This window comes from Prenolepis imparis, unplaced genomic scaffold (genome assembly GCF_030444845.1).
Source record: "Prenolepis imparis isolate NDT839.2.m4 unplaced genomic scaffold, iyPreImpa1.0 SCAF_10, whole genome shotgun sequence".
NCBI lineage: Eukaryota > Metazoa > Arthropoda > Insecta > Hymenoptera > Formicidae > Prenolepis > Prenolepis imparis.
The window spans coordinates 15,220,023-15,238,983 of record NW_028141168.1 but is presented as its reverse complement, the minus strand read 5'-3'; the positions used below and the strand labels follow the sequence as shown (position 1 = coordinate 15,238,983).

General features: G+C 33.2%; 2 protein-coding genes across 8 annotated transcripts; one reads left to right on the top strand and one right to left on the bottom strand.

The window, feature by feature from the left end:
* Positions 1-137: 137 nt before the first annotated feature.
* Positions 138-9,059, bottom strand: LOC145941770 (uncharacterized). 5 transcript variants are annotated; one of them, XM_083048051.1, is made up of 13 exons: positions 8,923-9,059; positions 7,621-7,855; positions 7,327-7,526; positions 6,947-7,227; positions 6,600-6,861; positions 5,787-6,517; positions 5,168-5,440; positions 3,685-3,939; positions 2,499-2,807; positions 2,006-2,223; positions 1,450-1,566; positions 1,215-1,333; positions 138-925 (listed from the first exon to the last, which is right to left on the bottom strand). In XM_083048051.1, exons 2-13 carry the CDS (start codon positions 7,827-7,829, stop codon positions 753-755), a joined length of 3,147 nt encoding a protein of 1,048 aa, XP_082904177.1. In that variant the 5' UTR covers positions 7,830-7,855; positions 8,923-9,059; the 3' UTR covers positions 138-752. The 5 variants fall into 5 exon arrangements, with proteins under 5 accessions (XP_082904177.1, XP_082904175.1, XP_082904179.1 ...); XM_083048049.1 differs by having other exon boundaries at positions 8,919-9,055; XM_083048053.1 differs by lacking the exon at positions 8,923-9,059 and adding an exon at positions 8,464-8,610.
* On the top strand, positions 9,039-18,563 carry LOC145941775 (lipase 3). Of its 3 annotated transcripts, XM_083048064.1 has the most exons (8): positions 9,059-9,197; positions 11,303-11,991; positions 15,886-16,198; positions 16,455-16,569; positions 16,791-17,037; positions 17,128-17,377; positions 17,506-17,648; positions 18,025-18,561. In XM_083048064.1, exons 2-8 carry the CDS (start codon positions 11,950-11,952, stop codon positions 18,172-18,174), a joined length of 1,260 nt encoding a protein of 419 aa, XP_082904190.1. In that variant the 5' UTR covers positions 9,059-9,197; positions 11,303-11,949; the 3' UTR covers positions 18,175-18,561. The 3 variants fall into 3 exon arrangements, with proteins under 3 accessions (XP_082904189.1, XP_082904190.1, XP_082904191.1); XM_083048063.1 differs by lacking the exon at positions 11,303-11,991 and having other exon boundaries at positions 9,039-9,197; positions 18,025-18,563; XM_083048065.1 differs by lacking the exon at positions 9,059-9,197 and having other exon boundaries at positions 10,851-11,991.
* The last annotated feature ends 398 nt before the right edge of the window (positions 18,564-18,961 follow it).

Sequence of the window (18,961 nt, the reverse complement as noted above, 5' to 3'; positions counted from 1 at the left end):
ATAACCCTCCATGTTTTCTCACTTAACGATAACGAAGGAATATCGGATAAGCGCAACACTTAGCTATTCATGAGCAAAACCCTCTCGTTTCTCCGGCTCACAGATAAAAGGAGGGAGCCGTAATTTAGATCTGACTCTTCAAGTAAGACGTTCACCTTTATTCACTAATAAATTACGTGTTTAGAATTCTTGAATTCTACATTTAACCATCTACTGTACAAATTCGACATACGTTTACAATATATGCAATACAAATATGCTCAATTCTCTCTTTGAATTCGTGAAACAGGTCAGGCCTAAGCTGCACTAGCGCAGAATGCTCGCCGGCATTAAAAATATCGAAACCAGCGAGGACAAGTTTTCTCTTCATAATTGCAATCATGAATCATCAAAGAAACTCACCGCAGCAATCGATGGCTATCGATATTTCATTTAATCCAACGCAAACACAGCGCGTAGCGTATCAGAGATACGATCCGTTGCACTTTTATAAATACAACTCTAGCAGAGGCAGGAGAGAGGAAGATGCAGGGAAAAAGATAGAAGCGCAACAAAATATATAAAGAGAAAAATTGCAATCGTATGAGAAATACACGAGTAAACGTTCGTAATGAAAAACACGTGGAAGAACACAAAATATTAATTCCCCCTTACATATTACACTTCATCCTTTTTTTTTCCACTACCCCCGATTGTTCCTCCTCCGTCTGATCGACGTGTTCTATCGGCTATCGAGTTAAATACACCACTTGTTATATATTGCACGGTTTCAAGTTGGTCCCTTGTCGACTGTAAAACAGTATGTACGCGTTGCTAAAATCCTCGTCCTGTGGTTTCTGTTTGCTCGTAATCTCGTCATTGTAACAATACCACACATCCGTACGAGGATTCTTCGCATACGCCGTGTAATGACCCGCAGAGACGCCTGAAATTTTTTTCGATCATAACACATTTTACGTATGAAACGAATGTTTGTTAACTTCATACACCTAAATATGTAAATTGAATCGATCTTCATTTAAAAGCAAAAAATATTTTTAGATTAAAAGACATAGAAAAAACATTCAAAAATCGCATCAGTTATTTTAAAAGAAATGGGTGCTTAAAAAAATATTTTTAGTTTTTAAATAATTAAGCTGCCATAACAATACAGTGTCATTTTATCCGTTTCATTATATTGATCGGTTTTAGACATAATTTAAGATCTCACATACCTCCAAAGTGGCACACGCAGGCATAGAGATCATAAAGGTGACGTCCCACACTCAGACCCACCAAAGGGAATGTGACCTTGTCGTCTAGCTTCATACTCGCGCATTCATAAAACACGAATCTGCAATCAATTAAAAACAATGTTTGAATTATCTATAATATAGGAGATATTTTTTTTTTTTATCTATCGATCGATACATAGAGCATTTTTGTAAACACATAATGAGTCTTACGTACCGTTTAAGATATACAATGAGGAACTTAGGATATCGATGTACCGTAAGCGTTTTTGTAGCACATTGGTTACATCCACATTTTGGACAAAACCAAGGATTATGTTCGTCTAATGTTTCACTAAAAATATCAAAAGTATGATATATTAAACACAACAAAATATGTGTCAGTCATATATTTTAATGTATAAAATTATTCTCAATATTGTATATTTTGTACTTATTAAATTTAAGAAAACATTGATTAGATAGCGAGATTTTTCACTCTATATATTGAAAATATTAACAAAAGTATTTTATAGATTTTTTATTCATTTAGACATGTATTTCTTTACTTTAAGTATGATAATAATTTATATTATTGCATCTCTAAAAAGCAGATTGCGATCAAAGATATTAAGATAATATTTTATTACAGTTGAATTAACAATATAATAATAATAATATATATAATATAATGTATGCAAGGCATCATAATATATGCCATGTAAAGTCTAAATTAGGCTAACATTTCGCTTATTCAAGAATGTCTAAATTAACATAGTTATAGAAGCAGTTACCTCTGACTAAATGCTTGAAGGCAATCGTAAAGAGATAGTGGATGATGCGGCCGTTGTTTACTGACGCTAACGTGATCAACGGGATGCAAGATCTTAGGAACATATTCGGTATAACGAACCGCAAGCGTATCACCGTTTTGTAACGCGACCATCCCCGTCTCAGGTACACTACATCCTGTACAATGCGCGGTGTACATACATCGTGAACAATGATGACCCTGCAAGAAATGTTTGCCTTTCTTAATTAATTCGATATAGCAATATGTTTAATAATTTAGATTTACACTATCAATTTTTTTATGTAGAAGTATACTTGAATTTAATTATTTAATATATTTTTCGTATTCCGAATATAATAAATTCAATTATGCATTCTAATTTATATAACCGATTGATCACCTTATTGATATAAACAAATAATTTTTTTTTTTAATTTGTACTTTGGCTTTAAAGGAGAATTAAGTACATTTTATACAAGATGAAGATATCTCACCTGTCCGTCAACGAAATGAATTGTATAACGTCCTTCGTGCGGCACGTTTCTTTCGACGATATCGTACAGATCCCGTGCGTTCACCCTCGACGGAAGTCGTATCAAGTGAGGATAACCAAAGAGCTTCGTACTTTTGCGATTGTTCGTCGTCTCATTCGTCGTGTCGTGCCTCAACACCAAAGGTACGTTCAAAATACGTACGATAGGTCTCGGCCGGCCCGTTTGATCTATCTTCGTAAATGACGAGGCTGTCATATATGTGGAACACATCGGACACGTTTGAGGCTCTGTTTGATTCTTGAAGTAATTCTGTTGAATATAATAAATATATAAGTTTTGCTTAAAAAGGGCTTCGATCCGATGCAATTGTAAGAACTTTTATTCTTACTAAAACTATGGAGACACTTCAATAAATAAAATATAAAATAAAAACCCCTCAGTTGCGACAGAAGTAAACTAGTCTGAATTGAGTTCCAGGTATAAACCCGGCTAGCGGATTAGACTAAAAATGCGGATCGTACGAGATTCCAACTTTTCGTTTCCAGTCGCCTCTGCTGTTAAAAAAGCGTCCCTGGCATTTTGGAGAACGTAAAGCTGTTTCTGGTTCTCGTACGTATCATTGCGATACCGTCCGTCTAGAACGTTTAGTGATCTTATCTCAGACCTTCCCGAGGTTAAATATAGCAATATATATGCTCCGTTTATAAACCCCTTCCAATAGATTACAACTGCCACATTTTTTTAAGTCTCATCATCGGGGTAATCGTAATATTGCAATCACGATAGAAAAATAATAGCAGATATTATATTTAACTATAATTATAAACCATGTGTGACTATTGAATTTTAATTGAACGAGAAGAGAATTTTAATAATCCGTAATGACAATAAAGACAGATATATTAATACAAGTGCATCTCATCATTTAGTTAGATATATGTTTTAGTTTTATCATGGGCGTCCACAGGATTTTTTCCAGGAGAGGCTTAATTAAAATTTTTTTTGGTTTCTTATTTTTGTTCTTTCTTAATTTTTTTTATTTTCATTTTTTATATATTAAATATCCAAATAAATTTCTATGTTTATTCAAAACGAGAGAGCTTAATTTTTTTACTGATTCCCCCTTCCCTGGTGGACGTCCATGGCTTTATTATAAATTTGGCTTTGAACAAGATGATAGATTTACCTCAATGCAAGGATCGCACATAATAAAATTACAGCTATTCCCACTGTGCCTCTTCAAATCGCCATCCAATTCCTCAAGACAGATCATACATGGTACTTCCTCGCTCGTTATCGTACATTTCTGGCAATCCATCTCCATCGGATGATCCCCGCCGCCATCGGATACTGAAGTGTACGCATCGGGAGGTTCCGTGAGCTCAAAGGCGTATATCGATCGATTCGTATCATTGATGTGTCTCAAGAGTGTATTGTCATCCTTAAATTTAAAACCTTGATGTAGAATCCAACCAACAGAGTGAGTAGATGTTTCCGTCTAAGTACGATAAGCTACGGCAAGCAAGTAATTTCCGATACCTATGATGCAAGGGGAAAATAATATACAGAGTGAGTTTTTTAACTTGAGACTGCAAAATATCTGGAAAACTAAGCATTGTACGAAAAAATGTTCCAAATAAACTTTCAATAGTTTCAAGGGTGCAATTCTATTCCGCAGAAATTAGCTCCCTTCCGCCCCCCCTAGGGGGTGGGACTGGGGGTAACTTTGAAATCTTAAATGGGAACCCCTACTTTTTATTGCAGATTCGAATTCTACGTCCAAAAATACGTAAATTTTTTCTAAACCATTTTTTTCGATTCTTGATGGATTCGAATCTGCAATAAAAAGTAGGGGTTCCCATTTAAGATTTCAAAGTTACCCCCAGTCCCACCCCCTAGGGGGGGGGGGCGGAAGGGGGCTAATTTCTGCGGAATAGAATTGCACCCTCGAAACTATTGAAAGTTTATTTGGAACATTTTTTCGTACAATGCTTAGTTTTCCAGATATTTTGCAGTCTCAAGTTAAAAAACTCACCCTGTATAGTAAAAAAGCAAGAACGGTAAAAGACCGACGGCGTTGGCGAAATTATAACAAAGAAAGAGAAGAGTGTGACGAAAGAAAAAGAGAATAAAAAATCGGCTGGTCTGTGCGATGAAATGTAGCCCCGTAGCTATATCTTTCACGCTACGAGAATGTTCTTCCATAGAGTTTCTCTAGGAGAATGGTATCGGCGATAATCGATCCTATTCGAATATACCACCTTCTTAACTCTCCAGAATTATTTTCCTAACAGCGTGCGAGTATATGTATGTCTTGACTCGGATAGAACTTGATTATGAAGCGACAATTAAATCCTAAATTTTTTATTCAGGGATCAATTTTTATTCAGAATCAATATTTTTTTTTTAGTGTGATTAATGCTAAATTCCTGTAAAAAATAATAGCAATGCTACTGAAGACCTTTGAAAATCAAATATAATTAAATATAAATTATATTTAACTATAATTTATATCGCAATTAACTATAAGTCGCAATAACTGACACAATTTTCGTTATATAATTTTCAAAATAAATAATGAACTAGAAATGATTATTATATACGAACAAAATTCGAGTCGACATAAGTTTATATTAAAAATGTAAAAACACATTTATTTTCGTACCTACCAGAATCTTCGCTATGTGATTCTCCAGAACCTCCGCAAGTGCAATATTCGTCACAGAGATATCCTCCTTGCCGAGCGTTTTTAACAATTCCTCTTTCAATTTACCAATTCGCGACTGCTTGTTTAAGGAAACGACGCACCTCATGGGTTGATTACCATTTGCAGGAATATACGTGACATTCAACTGTCTCTCCATCGCGTGAGGTAGGGGTACCGATAGATACATAAAAGGTTCATATGTGACAGAAACGTGGCTGCAAACCGAGCACACAACCTATAAATATATTCAAATCGTAAATATTCGCACAGTGGAATAATTTAAACTAAAAACAATTTTTTTAATGAATATATATATATATTTTCATTAAAAAAATTTATATATATATATATATATAAGATTTTATATATATATATATATATATATATATATATTTGCAAAAAACATAATTGTAATTGTAATAGTAGGATGAAGCCTACCTCTTATATTTTCTAAGGTAGGATGGAAAATCTACTACAATTTAATATAGGAGACTTTTTACAGTAAGTACCGATAGTTTGCGGTATCTCTCCAACGCATAGTCTCCCACATAGACGAATGATATTATTCGCGAGATTCTTACCGTGCTCTTAAATTGTCCCTGGAAGGTGTCAACGATGATACTTTTATTGGATCGCAAGTGCTTAACCCAGTGCTTATCCGCCTCGATCTCTTCTTGCGCAGCAATAGCGCCGGTACCATAATTTTGTGGGATCCGCGAGCACTGAGTATTCTCGTTACCGAGACTGTCATGCTTGTGATTCTTCTCCTGGTCGTCCAATCTCATGCGTTTCACGTTACACTTTTCCAGACCGCTATCATACTCGATGTCGGAACTGTTGGACGCGTCGAGACTACCGTTAACCTTCTGCACGTTCACCTCTTTTATACGTTTGATACTGACACTTTTATTATCAAAGTCGTGATTCTCCATAAGATTCGAATTGTCTAGCGGCATCCTGCGGACATTGTCCTTTGGAAATTTCTGCGAGTCGTAATGGATCTCGTTATTACATTCTTGTTGCGTTACTAAGAAATTAGCATTACTGGTTTTAGCTTCTTTGTGAATATCGTATAAGCCACCGTACTGTGGCACAGTTTTTGATAGTTCGATCAATGTGTCTAATCTCAAAGATCGCGTCGGAGTGGTTTCATTTGTGCCCTCCTCGTTCATTTTGTTGTGAATAAAAGTGCTCGATCTCGCCTCGATAATTTCATCTGAATCTAGCGTCTCCTCGTCATCCTCGCCATTTAACGGTGAATCTCTCGGTGAATTCGTGATACTATCGAGTTCTCCAATCGACGAATCGAAGTCTTGTAAAATATTGAAAAATTATATTCAATATACAACATCTCAAGTGTAATATAATTATACATACATCATGTAGTCTCTTACCTCTTGGCGAACCCGCCATAGTTACGTTAGGACTATTTGGACATTCTGGTGATAAGCATTCGTACATTTCCAAAAGATCTGAATTAGGATTAGCCGTGGCAGTGACAGGAGAAAGGGTCTTTCCGTTTGAACTTTCTATAGAGTTAAAAGAATTGGCAGTGGTCGTAGACAATGGAACTTGACAGTTCTTGGCACACTTTGCTGTGTTCATTTGCTCATGGAGGGAATCCAGTAGAAGCGCCAGAAATTCTTGACAATCATGCTGTTAAATATATACAACACAATCTCATACCAAATAATAAGTGATAAATAATTGATTAAATATCAGCAAACAATCACACACTTACCTGCCTATAATCCTTAAATTGTGAATGATAAGCACCTAAAGTCTGTTTAAATTCTGTCGGTCTGAGTACACTGTATCTTCCAGACCACATTTTCCCAAGAAGTACGCTAAAATGTGCCATTAGTGATCCAGGCGGAGGCAGTTTCTCTCCTCTCTGCTGTAAATCCATGAAATGTCGTAGGACAGGAGGAGTCGCGGTCAAACATTGTAACCCAGCTGCCATAAAACAGGTATTACCCAAGTTACGAAGACCGCACACCCCTGCAGGGAGGACAACTACCTCTGAAAAAAACAAATATATGTATATATATATTGAAGAAAGAATAAATGTCATGCGTATATTGACATTTTTATATCTCACATTACATTACATACACTCACCCATTGGCGAGTCATCATGAGAATCTCCGGCCTCTGTGAAAAGATTGTTAAGCGCTGGTGTACCAGGTGGCAGGAATGGACCATGTTCTATGCCAGTCACAGAATCAATGGGATCAGCTCCGACATCCGAGAAATCATTTAACCCAGGTGGCGGAGGAAGAGGAATCGCATAATCTGACGTTGAACTGTTTGCTTCAGTCCTGTAAAAACATTTGAAGATGATTAGATTCTTGACACAAATTATCCTGAAATTGTAGAGAGAATATATTTATAAAATATATTAAAATATATTACCATGTATCTTCAATGCCCATGTTAACTTCAGACAAGAGAGCTTTATCTTCTTGCAGTGTAAGAGCTTGATCCAAGGAAGAAGTTAGAGGGCTAAGACCAGTCGATTCTAATACCTCCGATATCTCTGGGACGTCAGGTAGGTGAAAAATTCCAGATGTTCCAATCATTGAAATATTTTCAACTTCCGAAACATCCACCTTATTGTCCATTCAGATAGCAAGACACAGCGCACAATCTGTAATAAGAGTAAATTATATTATTAAATCTTGATTGCTCCTAAGTGTTTTGATTGTTAAATTTTCTGATTTGTTTGCTAAAAATTTATTTTAATATCACAAAAACATATATTATTATTTGTATTAAATATATTATTTCAATATATATTATTTCACATTTTACTGGATATAAATATACGTATACTGATAATTTTTTAATATGAAAGAAAAAAATTACTTTAAACGATATATTCATATCAATAATTAAATTGTGATCGATTACATTATACAATTGCAAAAATAGGAGCAATTTATAATATTTTTCGCAGACTCACGCCAATCAACTTCGATGACTGATACGTCTAATAAAAGCGGAACAAAGAGGATATAATAAGAACTCATCGTTATAAGAGCGGGAAGAATATTAGCATTCTAACGGGAGTTCACCGCGTTTATTACCGATATATCATAATTATTTCGATCGAATCACATTAATCTAACCTAATCGTTAATTACAAGCGTAATTCCGTCGATCGCGTCTCGCGCGAAGGAGTCCGAAAAACGAGGAGCAAAATTTCGCCAACACGCGGTCCGATCGCGCGAGTCCTCAACGTCTCGCCGTCCTAACCTGATACTCGCCGATTTCCCGCGAATCGCACACGTATCGCAGGAGATCGCGTTTCTCGTCGTCGAGGTAGCGCGAGGTCTTCTACGCGGGATCCCGAGCGAGCGCGAGGAAACACGCGGGCAAAATTGGCGAATTCGTTCAATATGGAAGAGAGAGAGAGCGAGGGAGAGATTCTCGAAAGTACGAACGGGCGCGCGTGTAGGGAGAGAGAGAGAGAGAGAGAGAGAGGGAGAGGGAGAGGGAGAAGGAGAGAGAGAGAGAGGAGGGGGAGAGAAAGGGAGAGAGAAAGAGAGAGAGAGGCGAGAGCTCTTGGTTCTCGCGAACGCGTCGTGACAATGCACTATCGCGCGCGCACGAGGACGCCGACGACGGCGTCGCGGAGTCGACCGCAACGTCGGTCCCGCGGCGCGTCGAAGGAGCCCCGAAAATCGGTGAAGAGATCCGGAGCTACTTACTTACACCGTGAAGAAAGCGAGCACCCGCACCCTCCGTGAGACGTCTACACCGCCATTGCAGCGCGCAGCGTGATCCGCGTGAACGCGCAGGACGTAGACCCGTCTACGGCGCCTCAGGAAATGGAAGTGTTTTCGAATCCCCTCGACCCGAGTCGGACGCAGAATCATCGGCGCAACGCCGCCGAAACAATCATGGCGACCTCGCTTGACGACAAACGGTATATATCCGGGAAGGAAGGAGACGGCGCGTGCGCATGCGCGTGGATCGAAAATGATTCGGTGAGTTCGGAAAATAACTGGAGAATGTACGACGCGAGGTGCCGAATCTGATTGGCTGCGCCATATTGTTACTGCCTGTATTTCAACCAATGGCGTTTCACACGCGTACTTTCGGGTTCGACTCTCGTGTTGGGAATCTTTCGCGTTAGTTACATTTCTCTCAGTGATTTTTTCCTATACTTTATGGTTTAAAGTTTAAATGATCGTAAATACAATGAAGATTATTTTTATAATATATATGATGATACTCACGAGCGCGATTTTTTATTATAAGCGATTGTATTCTTCCAATTCTCGAGCGAATAGTTTTGCAACCTTATCAGAATTTTATCTAGAGAGGTTCATAATCAATTCATAAAACAATTTCTAGAATTTCTTTAAATATAGAAAATGCGTATTTCTCGAATAACGCGTGATTAATCGCGAATTTACTGTACATTTCATTCATGCGTGACTTTTTATGCAAATATAACCCACATAATCCGCATTTATGATTTATATATATATATATATGTGTGTGTGTGTGTGTGTGTGTATGTGTGTGGCGTAATTTTATTTGAATTATCTTATCAAAATTATATATATATATATATATATATATATATATATATATATTCTAATCCTTATTTATTATGTTTGTTTCAATACTAAAGCAATACTTAATATCGCACAATTTTTTCTTAGAGACAAAAGGGCGAAAACGAATATTTTTGTGTATATTATTATTATATATATGAGAGATCGTGTATAATAACAAAACGATTAAATTTGATTCATCATAATAAATTCATTCATCAACGAAATTCATCAACAAATTTATAATTGAATAAAAAGCAAAAATAAAATTAATCCGTAATTTTTTATCATTAATAATAAACATTTTTCTTTTAAAATAAATTATATTATGAATTAATTTCGAGAAATATGAATTTAAAAAATTCAATTCATGATTTTATATTTCTTAAACTTTTTATAAACAAATGAGTTCTTTAATTTATATTGCTTTTAATACAATACATATTATCGCACGCGATTTATATTCTTTTAAGTACATTGCAATAATTATATGCAGTATTGTGCTTAGATGATTTTAAAATTAGCTAGATAAAGATGAGATAAAAACATGTAAATTCATCTTAGATAAGATGAAGATGATTTTGTTTTAAATATATCTAGATAAAAGATAAAATTATATGACGATTCATCTAGATAACTTCCAGTTAATATTATTTTTAAAATCGCTTATGTAAACAGTTAAAAAATGCAAATAAATAAAAATGTAATGTAAAATAAAAAAAATGGAAATTATAAAAGAGATATAAAAATATATTCATAGTTTTTTATTTATAAGTTTTTATCGTTTACTGCTCAAGTTCTACTATACTTAAAATATTTTCATGTGCTATGAAACTCTAAATTAAATTATCTGAATATTATTTTAGATAATTTAGTAAAGATAACACTTTTTTTTATCTAAGATGCAGATATAGATAATACATTTTTTAATTATCTATATAAAGATAAGATAACGCTAAAATTTCATCTAGATGATCATCTATATAATTTTATTTAGATAACAGCAAACATTGATTATATGGCATCTAAAGGAAGAATTTATTTGATCATTAGCTTCTTTACTAGCATATTTTTCACGTATAATTAATGTCTTTTTATAATTTCTTTTCGCATAATAATTTTTCCCGTTCACGTTCAGCGGAACATGTAATATATTTTATCGCTTATTTGTCGTGGAAAATTAACGGGTACTCCTATCACTTATATACATTTATGAATAGCGCGCAGAACCGAACACAGAACATTCGGCACCCATGAAAGCTATATAAAAAAAAAACCCGAATCGATGAAAAGTATACATATCTATATATAAAAAGAGAAGCTATAAAAAGTTACTGAAATAAAAAATACTTTCATCGATTAGTCTCATATATGCAACATAGATCTTTTTCCTGGGAATCGTTGTGTGTGTATCATACAACAAGGGAGTGGAAAATTAGAAAAATAAACAATTTTACTATCTAATTCACTATCTAATAAAATTATAAATTTTCTAGAAATCTGAATTCATTAATTTTTATAATTTTCAGTGATGTAATACGCAATCGAGCCTTAAAGGGGAGGGGGGGAGGTCTAGCTTTTGTTCCCCCCGCTTTCACAACTCGCCTCACATTTCGAGAGTACAGCCCTGTACGCGCACGTGCATATATATACCACGTAAACGTCATTCACGTTGACAGTTGCGCACGGTCCTTGGTCCTCACACGTGTCTCCTACGAAACAATAAGAGCTCCGGAATTCACGTGCGTGCGCGCGCATCGTACGTAATTTCGTTCCATTTGCTTTCAAAACAACAACGTGCTTACTATCTGAAGCAGAGGAGAGGATTCTCCCGTCCTCGACGTGGCGACGTTGAACAATTACGTCGCCGATTTCGGCGCGATCTCTTCGCAGCGGAGGAAGAGGCGCGCCTTTCACCGAGCGCGAACACACGGACGCGTTTCTTTTTCAAACGCGCAGACGACGACTCCGTTTCTTTTCCGCGACGCACGATTTCGCGCGGGGCCGCTTTCTCGGGAGCTCGCACGTGATGAGCAGCCGCGTCGCGCGAGGAAAAAAAGGAGCGAGAAGAGGAAATATAAGAGAGAAAGGCGGCGGGCGAAAGAACGCGCGTGTTTTTATATATATATAATATATAAAGTTCTTCTGCGAGAGGTCCGCAAAATTTTATGGTGACATGGACGGAGCAGCGAGTCAGGATGAGGCCCACATGACAACGGTAAGACGCATCTGTCGCGTCACGTCTATCAGCATTGCACTTTGATCTTGACATATTTTTATTGATATTTTATCGTATTCGCATAATTTCCAGAGATATAGTGATATGTCACATATAAATAAATAAATATATATATGTGTATATACACATATATATACATATTGTATGACATACATATTGTATATATATAATACATATATACACACACACGTGTGAGATCGGCACGCAAAAGAATTCAGATGATAATTAGTGACAAAATTATTTAGAGATATATATCGGAAAGTTTTGACTCTTGAAGTGTCTCGAGAAATTCATCATTTCTTTCGGTTTAAATATATGTATGCATAATTTTACTTACATTTTCTTTTAAAAAAGAGACAGGCTTTATTTATGCACACGTGCACGCACACACATACACAAACACAAATAAGTTACGATAAAAAAGGACTAATACATCAGAACTAATATATATATATATATGAATTACAATTAACAATGAAAAATAATTATTAATAAAATGTAGAGTAATATATAGACAATCAAATTAGCAGAAAAATATTAGTTAATAGATATAATAAATTATAAGAAAATGTAAACTGAATTAATAATTTAATGAACTGAATTATAAATAAATTACATTATATAGAAAAATGGAAAAAAAATGTCATAAACCAGAGAAAAATTCAATCAGCTCTGATAAAAAACTCATCAAACAGCTCTTCAATCAAGATAAAGCTCAATCCGAAATCATTCACCAACAAAACATTCCGAGTTCTTTTTTTATCGTAATTATAATTTATTTTATATTATCATATCTTTTCTTTTTTTTTTTGGAGAAAGAATTAAACAGATCAATCTCAGACGAGTAAAATCTTCCATTATTAGAATCTACTTCTTCTTCAATGATTTAATGGTTCCTCTGCTAATTAATCAACAAAAATCTATGCTTGTCGGTCGGAAGTACTTTAACTTGTTGTCAGGTACCAGACTTGACTTGATCTCAAAAATAGGCTTTACTTCAAATAGAAGTCGTCCAAGGACAACAAATTTTTTTGTTAGAGTCTAAATTTGAGAAATTATACATTCAATTTATGATGGAAAAATAAAAAAATGCATGCTAATATTCATCTTTAGCTTGTATCTTTAGATTTGTTCTGTAATCTATCTCTCCTTTTCTCGCAATTAAAAATGCAATACGTAAATATATACCTATTTCACTTCGAATGCAAAAAGTATATTGTAGGTACGTGCAGATCTATTATTACATATATATTATTAAACGCGATAATGCGCTTGCTTTTTTCCTCCTTGTATTTTACATTCCTGAGAACTATTTATTCTACTATGTAAATGTCCAAAGATTAATGTCTAAAGTGCTAAAAAGAATAATATTTATTCTCTATAACTCTATACACCATATTTTGATATAAAATATAATAAAATATAACTAATTAGAATATTTTTGAATATATCTTATACGCACTAACTTTAACATTACAATACATACCAATGCTTTAAACGCGTTTGATTGCCATTACGAAATTTTCATTACATTATGATATTGATTGAAGAGTCATCAGAAATAAATTTTTCAACAATTGTGTATATTCCTCGCATGGAGTTTTGTTATATACGATTGGTATGTAATTAATAATCAGTAATTAATAAATCGTTAAGTTATTTGATTTCATTGCTCTGAGTTTTAAAAAATGTTTAATTAAGTGCTTTCGAAATATTGCAATGTCAAATTTATTTCTTGAAAAAGCAATTAATTATCTTTTATTAACAAATATCCCGCAAAATATTGTATTTAGACTTTTTATTTTAAATACAAATTGATATATTATAAAATTGTAATAGATTTAAGTCGACTTTAAACGATCCATGATAATATTTACGAAAGAATCGCGTATTTATAAGAAATACTGAAAATAAATGAATATATTAATAAAATAAATTTGAATTTATAGAATACACAGACACATATATACATATAGATACGTATATCAAAATATGTATATATGACACATAAAATAGTAAACAGAATTCTATCGCAAACTCCGTTGCGAACGCAAGATTGCAATAACTGCTGCCAGTCTAATTCACAATATGTATACAATTACGTATATTGTTTCATAACAGATTTTACATACAATTACATACTGTTGTTTCATAATAGACTTGTTTAACCTTGAGAAATTGTTTGAATATGTTATTCACTTTCGCGCCGCGGCATATATGTAATTCCGCTTCCGGAAAATGTCACGCATTTAGCGCGATATTTCATCAGCTAATTGAATAAACTTCTCGAGACACATCGCGAACTAAATCGAATTATTCCGCTTTGAGATACCCAACAGTTGTATGTCATATAATAAATCTTGGATCGATGTTAAGTATACTTTAGTTTTATAAATCGCATTTGATTCTTATAATAGCGCTTGGCTATTTAATTTTTATTTGAATTTTAACTCTTGACCGGAGTCCAGGCCAAATGAAAACTTTCTTTAACGCTTAGCAAGTGTCGTGTGGTTCTTTTACAGCCCATTAAAATGTAATTAGGAGCAAAATAAAAAATGATGATTTTTCTTTAACAATTCATCGAAATTCTTTCATATACATTTATATTAAAATACTATGAATAATATGTGTGAATAATATATTATTTCATTAAATCTTTTAATTTTAATGATATAAATGAATTTTAAAAGCTTTCATATATTATTGAAATAATATTTAAAAATTATATTAAGAAATATCAACTTTTAAAATACCGATATACAGGATATCCAATTTTAATCTATCACCCCTCGTAACTTTGCAGGAAGCGATCGTAGAGAAAAATGTTTTTTTTTTACTTTGAGGGGGACATAAGATAGTTTGACGTTGGATAGTCGTTTGAAGATTACATAAAGGTCACTTTCAATTTCTTAAATGGAACCTATTATTTTTAATTGCAAACTCTTGTAGCTTATTTCGAGAGCTTCCCAAAACACTTAATAAAGTATTTTTCTCTTAAATACTTTTTGAGTTATAAGGCTTGAAGTTAACAATTTTTTGACATAAAATATCTTGTAAAATATTCAGTTTTTGGTAATCTTACTTTAATACTTTTATGGACGGAATATAATGAGACCAATAAATTGGTGTAAAGAAAACAGATAATTGTTTTAAAAAATTTATAATTCAAAAAGTATTTAAGAGAAAAATACTTTATTAAGGAAAGCTCTCGAGATAAGCTACAAGAGTATGCAATTAAAAATAATAGGTTCCATTTAAAAAATTGCAGATGACCTTCATGTAATCTTCAAACGACTATCCAAGGTTAAATCAATGACACCATCTTATGTCTCCCTCGAAGTCAAAAAACTTTTGCACGAAACATTTTTCTCTACGATCGCTTCCTGCAAAGTTACGAGGAATGATAGATTAAAATTGGAAATCCTGTATAAATTGGATAACTTTAATCGATCTAAATTATATAATTTTAATCGAAATTTAATCTAAAATTGTATAAGTAATGAATAACAAAGTTAAATTCTGTTATTATTTGAGACAGTTTTCACAAATTATCATTGCAAATATATGTTGAACATTTGGCCATTCAAATTTAAAAACTTTCTATTATATTCAAATTCAAACATGCACGGAGGAATAAAGTTCAAGGAACGTCTAACATTTTAAGACAGCTAAAAAATAATTCTCATATGTGCGTATCTAGTTGAATAACTTTGTTATTTATTACTTATACAAGTTTAGATCGATTAAAATTATATAATTTAAATCGATTAAAGTTATATACAATTTATATATATTAATTAATGAATTAAAGATGAAGATATGAAATCATTCATCGATAAAAAGATGCCACATAATTATTTTAAATAATTGCAGCCTCAACTGATCCAAGCTCACGGTTATATACCCGAAACCCACCACATTTGGACGGAAGATGATTATTGTTTGAGCGTGCATCGTGTACTTTCATCCAATGATCGAATGCCATTAAATACTGACCCTATCATAAATACGGCTGCTGTCGAGAACAACAGCGAAGATTCTAATTCATCAGTTTCCTCCGATTATCATCGCATCCAAAAAGCCTGCGAATCTTCCGGTGCAGGCTCGAAATTGCCGGTTATTGTAAACCACGGACTCGTATCCTGTTCTGCAGATTGGGTGCTACTGGGACCTCACAAAGCTCTTGGTCACTACTTCTCACTAATTTCTTATCTTTTTATTTTTAAAAAGTATTAATTTGATTTATTTTTTATCAATTTTTTATTATTTTTCATTAATATTTTATTAATATTTTTTTATTATTTGGATTTTAATCGTTCGCTCATACTAGTATTTATCTTTCGATGATTTCAACAAGGCAAATATATATGGCGTGAAAATTACTCTTATTAGTAAAATAATATAAATATCATCTCTCTCATGTAACTTTTTTTATATTACAGCATATGTCCTTTGCGACAATGGATTCGACGTTTGGCTCGCAAACGCTCGTGGGAATACCTACTCCAAAGGCCATAAACATTACTCGACTAAGGATATAGAGTTTTGGAATTTCAGGTAATCAAACAACTCATTTTTAAGTGACTAAGGGCCGGTTGTTCCAACTTCTTGGTAAGTTTTACCCGACGAGATAGCATATCTTCGTCTCTTTTTTAGTACTTATCTGAAAAGAGACGAAAATATGCTACCTGTCGGGTAAAACTTACCAAGAAGTTGGAACAATCAACCCTAAAGTATAAGAAAATAAATATAGAAAAAAATATACATTTCTCTTATAGTTGGCACGAGATCGGATATTATGATTTACCAGCGATGATAGATTACATCTTAGAAAAAACCGGTCATTCCGAATTGTATTATATCGGTCATAGTCAGGGTACAACCGCGTTTTACGTTATGATGAGCGAGAGACCCGAATATAACGCTAAGGTCAAGGGGATGATAAGTTTGGCACCTATAGCGTTCTTATCAAATCAGAGAAGCCAACTCTTAAAATGTCTCGTATATTTTAACGATGTATTAGAGGTAATATATTATCTCATAATCGCATATTTTCTATCTGTTTTTTCCTACGAGATCGTATACGTATTACTCACCGTTATGAGCGTGTTTCAGTGGAGCTCCTACTTTTTCAACTTTCACCAATGGTTCCCCCGTATTAGGTGGCAAGCGCGTATGTTTAGCACCCTTCTACGTAACGCTCCAGGCGCGGTGACGAAGGGCTTCTGCATCTGCTGGTTTTACCTAATCGCCGGATTTGGTAGCGATCAGCTTGATAAATCCATGTTACCTCTGATATTCGGACATTTTCCGGCAGGCGCTGCAATGAAACAAATCGTACATTTTGGTCAATCAATAATCTCCGGTGAGTAAGATAACATAACATCAGAACGATACATTTTATTTCACCCTCTTGATTTGTATAAATTCTTTGGCAAAACTTTATTTTAAGAAGAAAGAGACGATTAAAGTTTATAATCTTTTATTTTTCAGGCTGTTTTCGGAAATATGATTATGGTGCTAAAACGAATCTAAAGCTTTATGGGTCCACTCAACCACCCAAATATAATATTGAAAGGGTCAAAGTGCCTGTGGCGATTTTTTACGGTGACAACGACTTTCTCACACATTACACGGTAAGTTCTACATAATCTCATCATTATTCTTTCTCTATTAATGCTAAATTATATTTAAGATTGCATATTCGTTTCGTTTCTATTGTGTCTATTCACATGCGCGCGTTTTTTTTTTTTATTTTAAAAATTATAAATTGCTTTGAAATGCAAAGAAATATTTAAATTTCTTTCACATTATAATATCTTAAGACGTTTGAAGTCTTCTGCATGAAAAATAATAAAACAAATACTAATAAATTTTCGAAGAGTTCATGTTAAAAAAAATATCTATAGAATTATAAAATGCGTAATCAGAGAGATAATATATAGGATTAATTGTAAAATCAAAACTTTAACTTATTTTTGCTTCACGGAAGTTTCATATTTTTTGTTTCAGGATATTAAAAAATTGGTAAATAGATTACCAAACGTTGTAAAAGTTAAAAAGGTACCGTATGAAAAATTCAATCATGTTGATTTTTTGTGGGGCCGAGATGCGAGAACACTTCTATATAATCGCATTATAATTATGTTGAAGAAATTTTAATTTATATCACAATAATATCTCAAAAACTAAAATTAAAAAAGAAAATAATTTCGACATTTTTACGTCTACATTATATACATTAATCAACTCATTGTCAGTCAAATCAAGTACATTGTAAGCTTTTATCATCCACACGAGTAGCGAAAGATTGATAATTAAGGCTTCTATACATAATTTCTCACTATATAGTTATATTGATGAATTATTATATGAGAAGGGAAAATCATATAAATCCTTTTTTTTTGCGAAATAAAAAAAATTATTTTTTAGTATGCCATAACTTATTTAATAATGTGAATCGATAATATTTACGTCGAAGAGAAAATAAAATTTTTTCTTCGACTCGTGGATTAATAAGTATTATAGCTGTATATATGTATATATAAATCTTGATTATATACCTTACGATAATTATATATATATATATATATATATATATATATATATATATAAAATTATATATATTATATAATTATTTTATTGGAAATATAGGATATATATACATACACACGCACACACACAGAGAATTATATATATATGTACGCATTTACTAATGTAAGACAAATAATGCACAATAAAAAAAATATTTTTATAAATCCACGCTGCTAATCCAATACGCAAATATAGCGAGAGACAAAAAACCTAATTTATTGTTACAAAAAAAATTATAAGATTTCTCGTTTTTGATATCATATTTTATGACTAATTGTAAGTTAAAGAAAATATTTCAATTAACAAATATAAAGATATTGGTTAAAGACCAAGCAGGAACAAGCAGTGCATAATA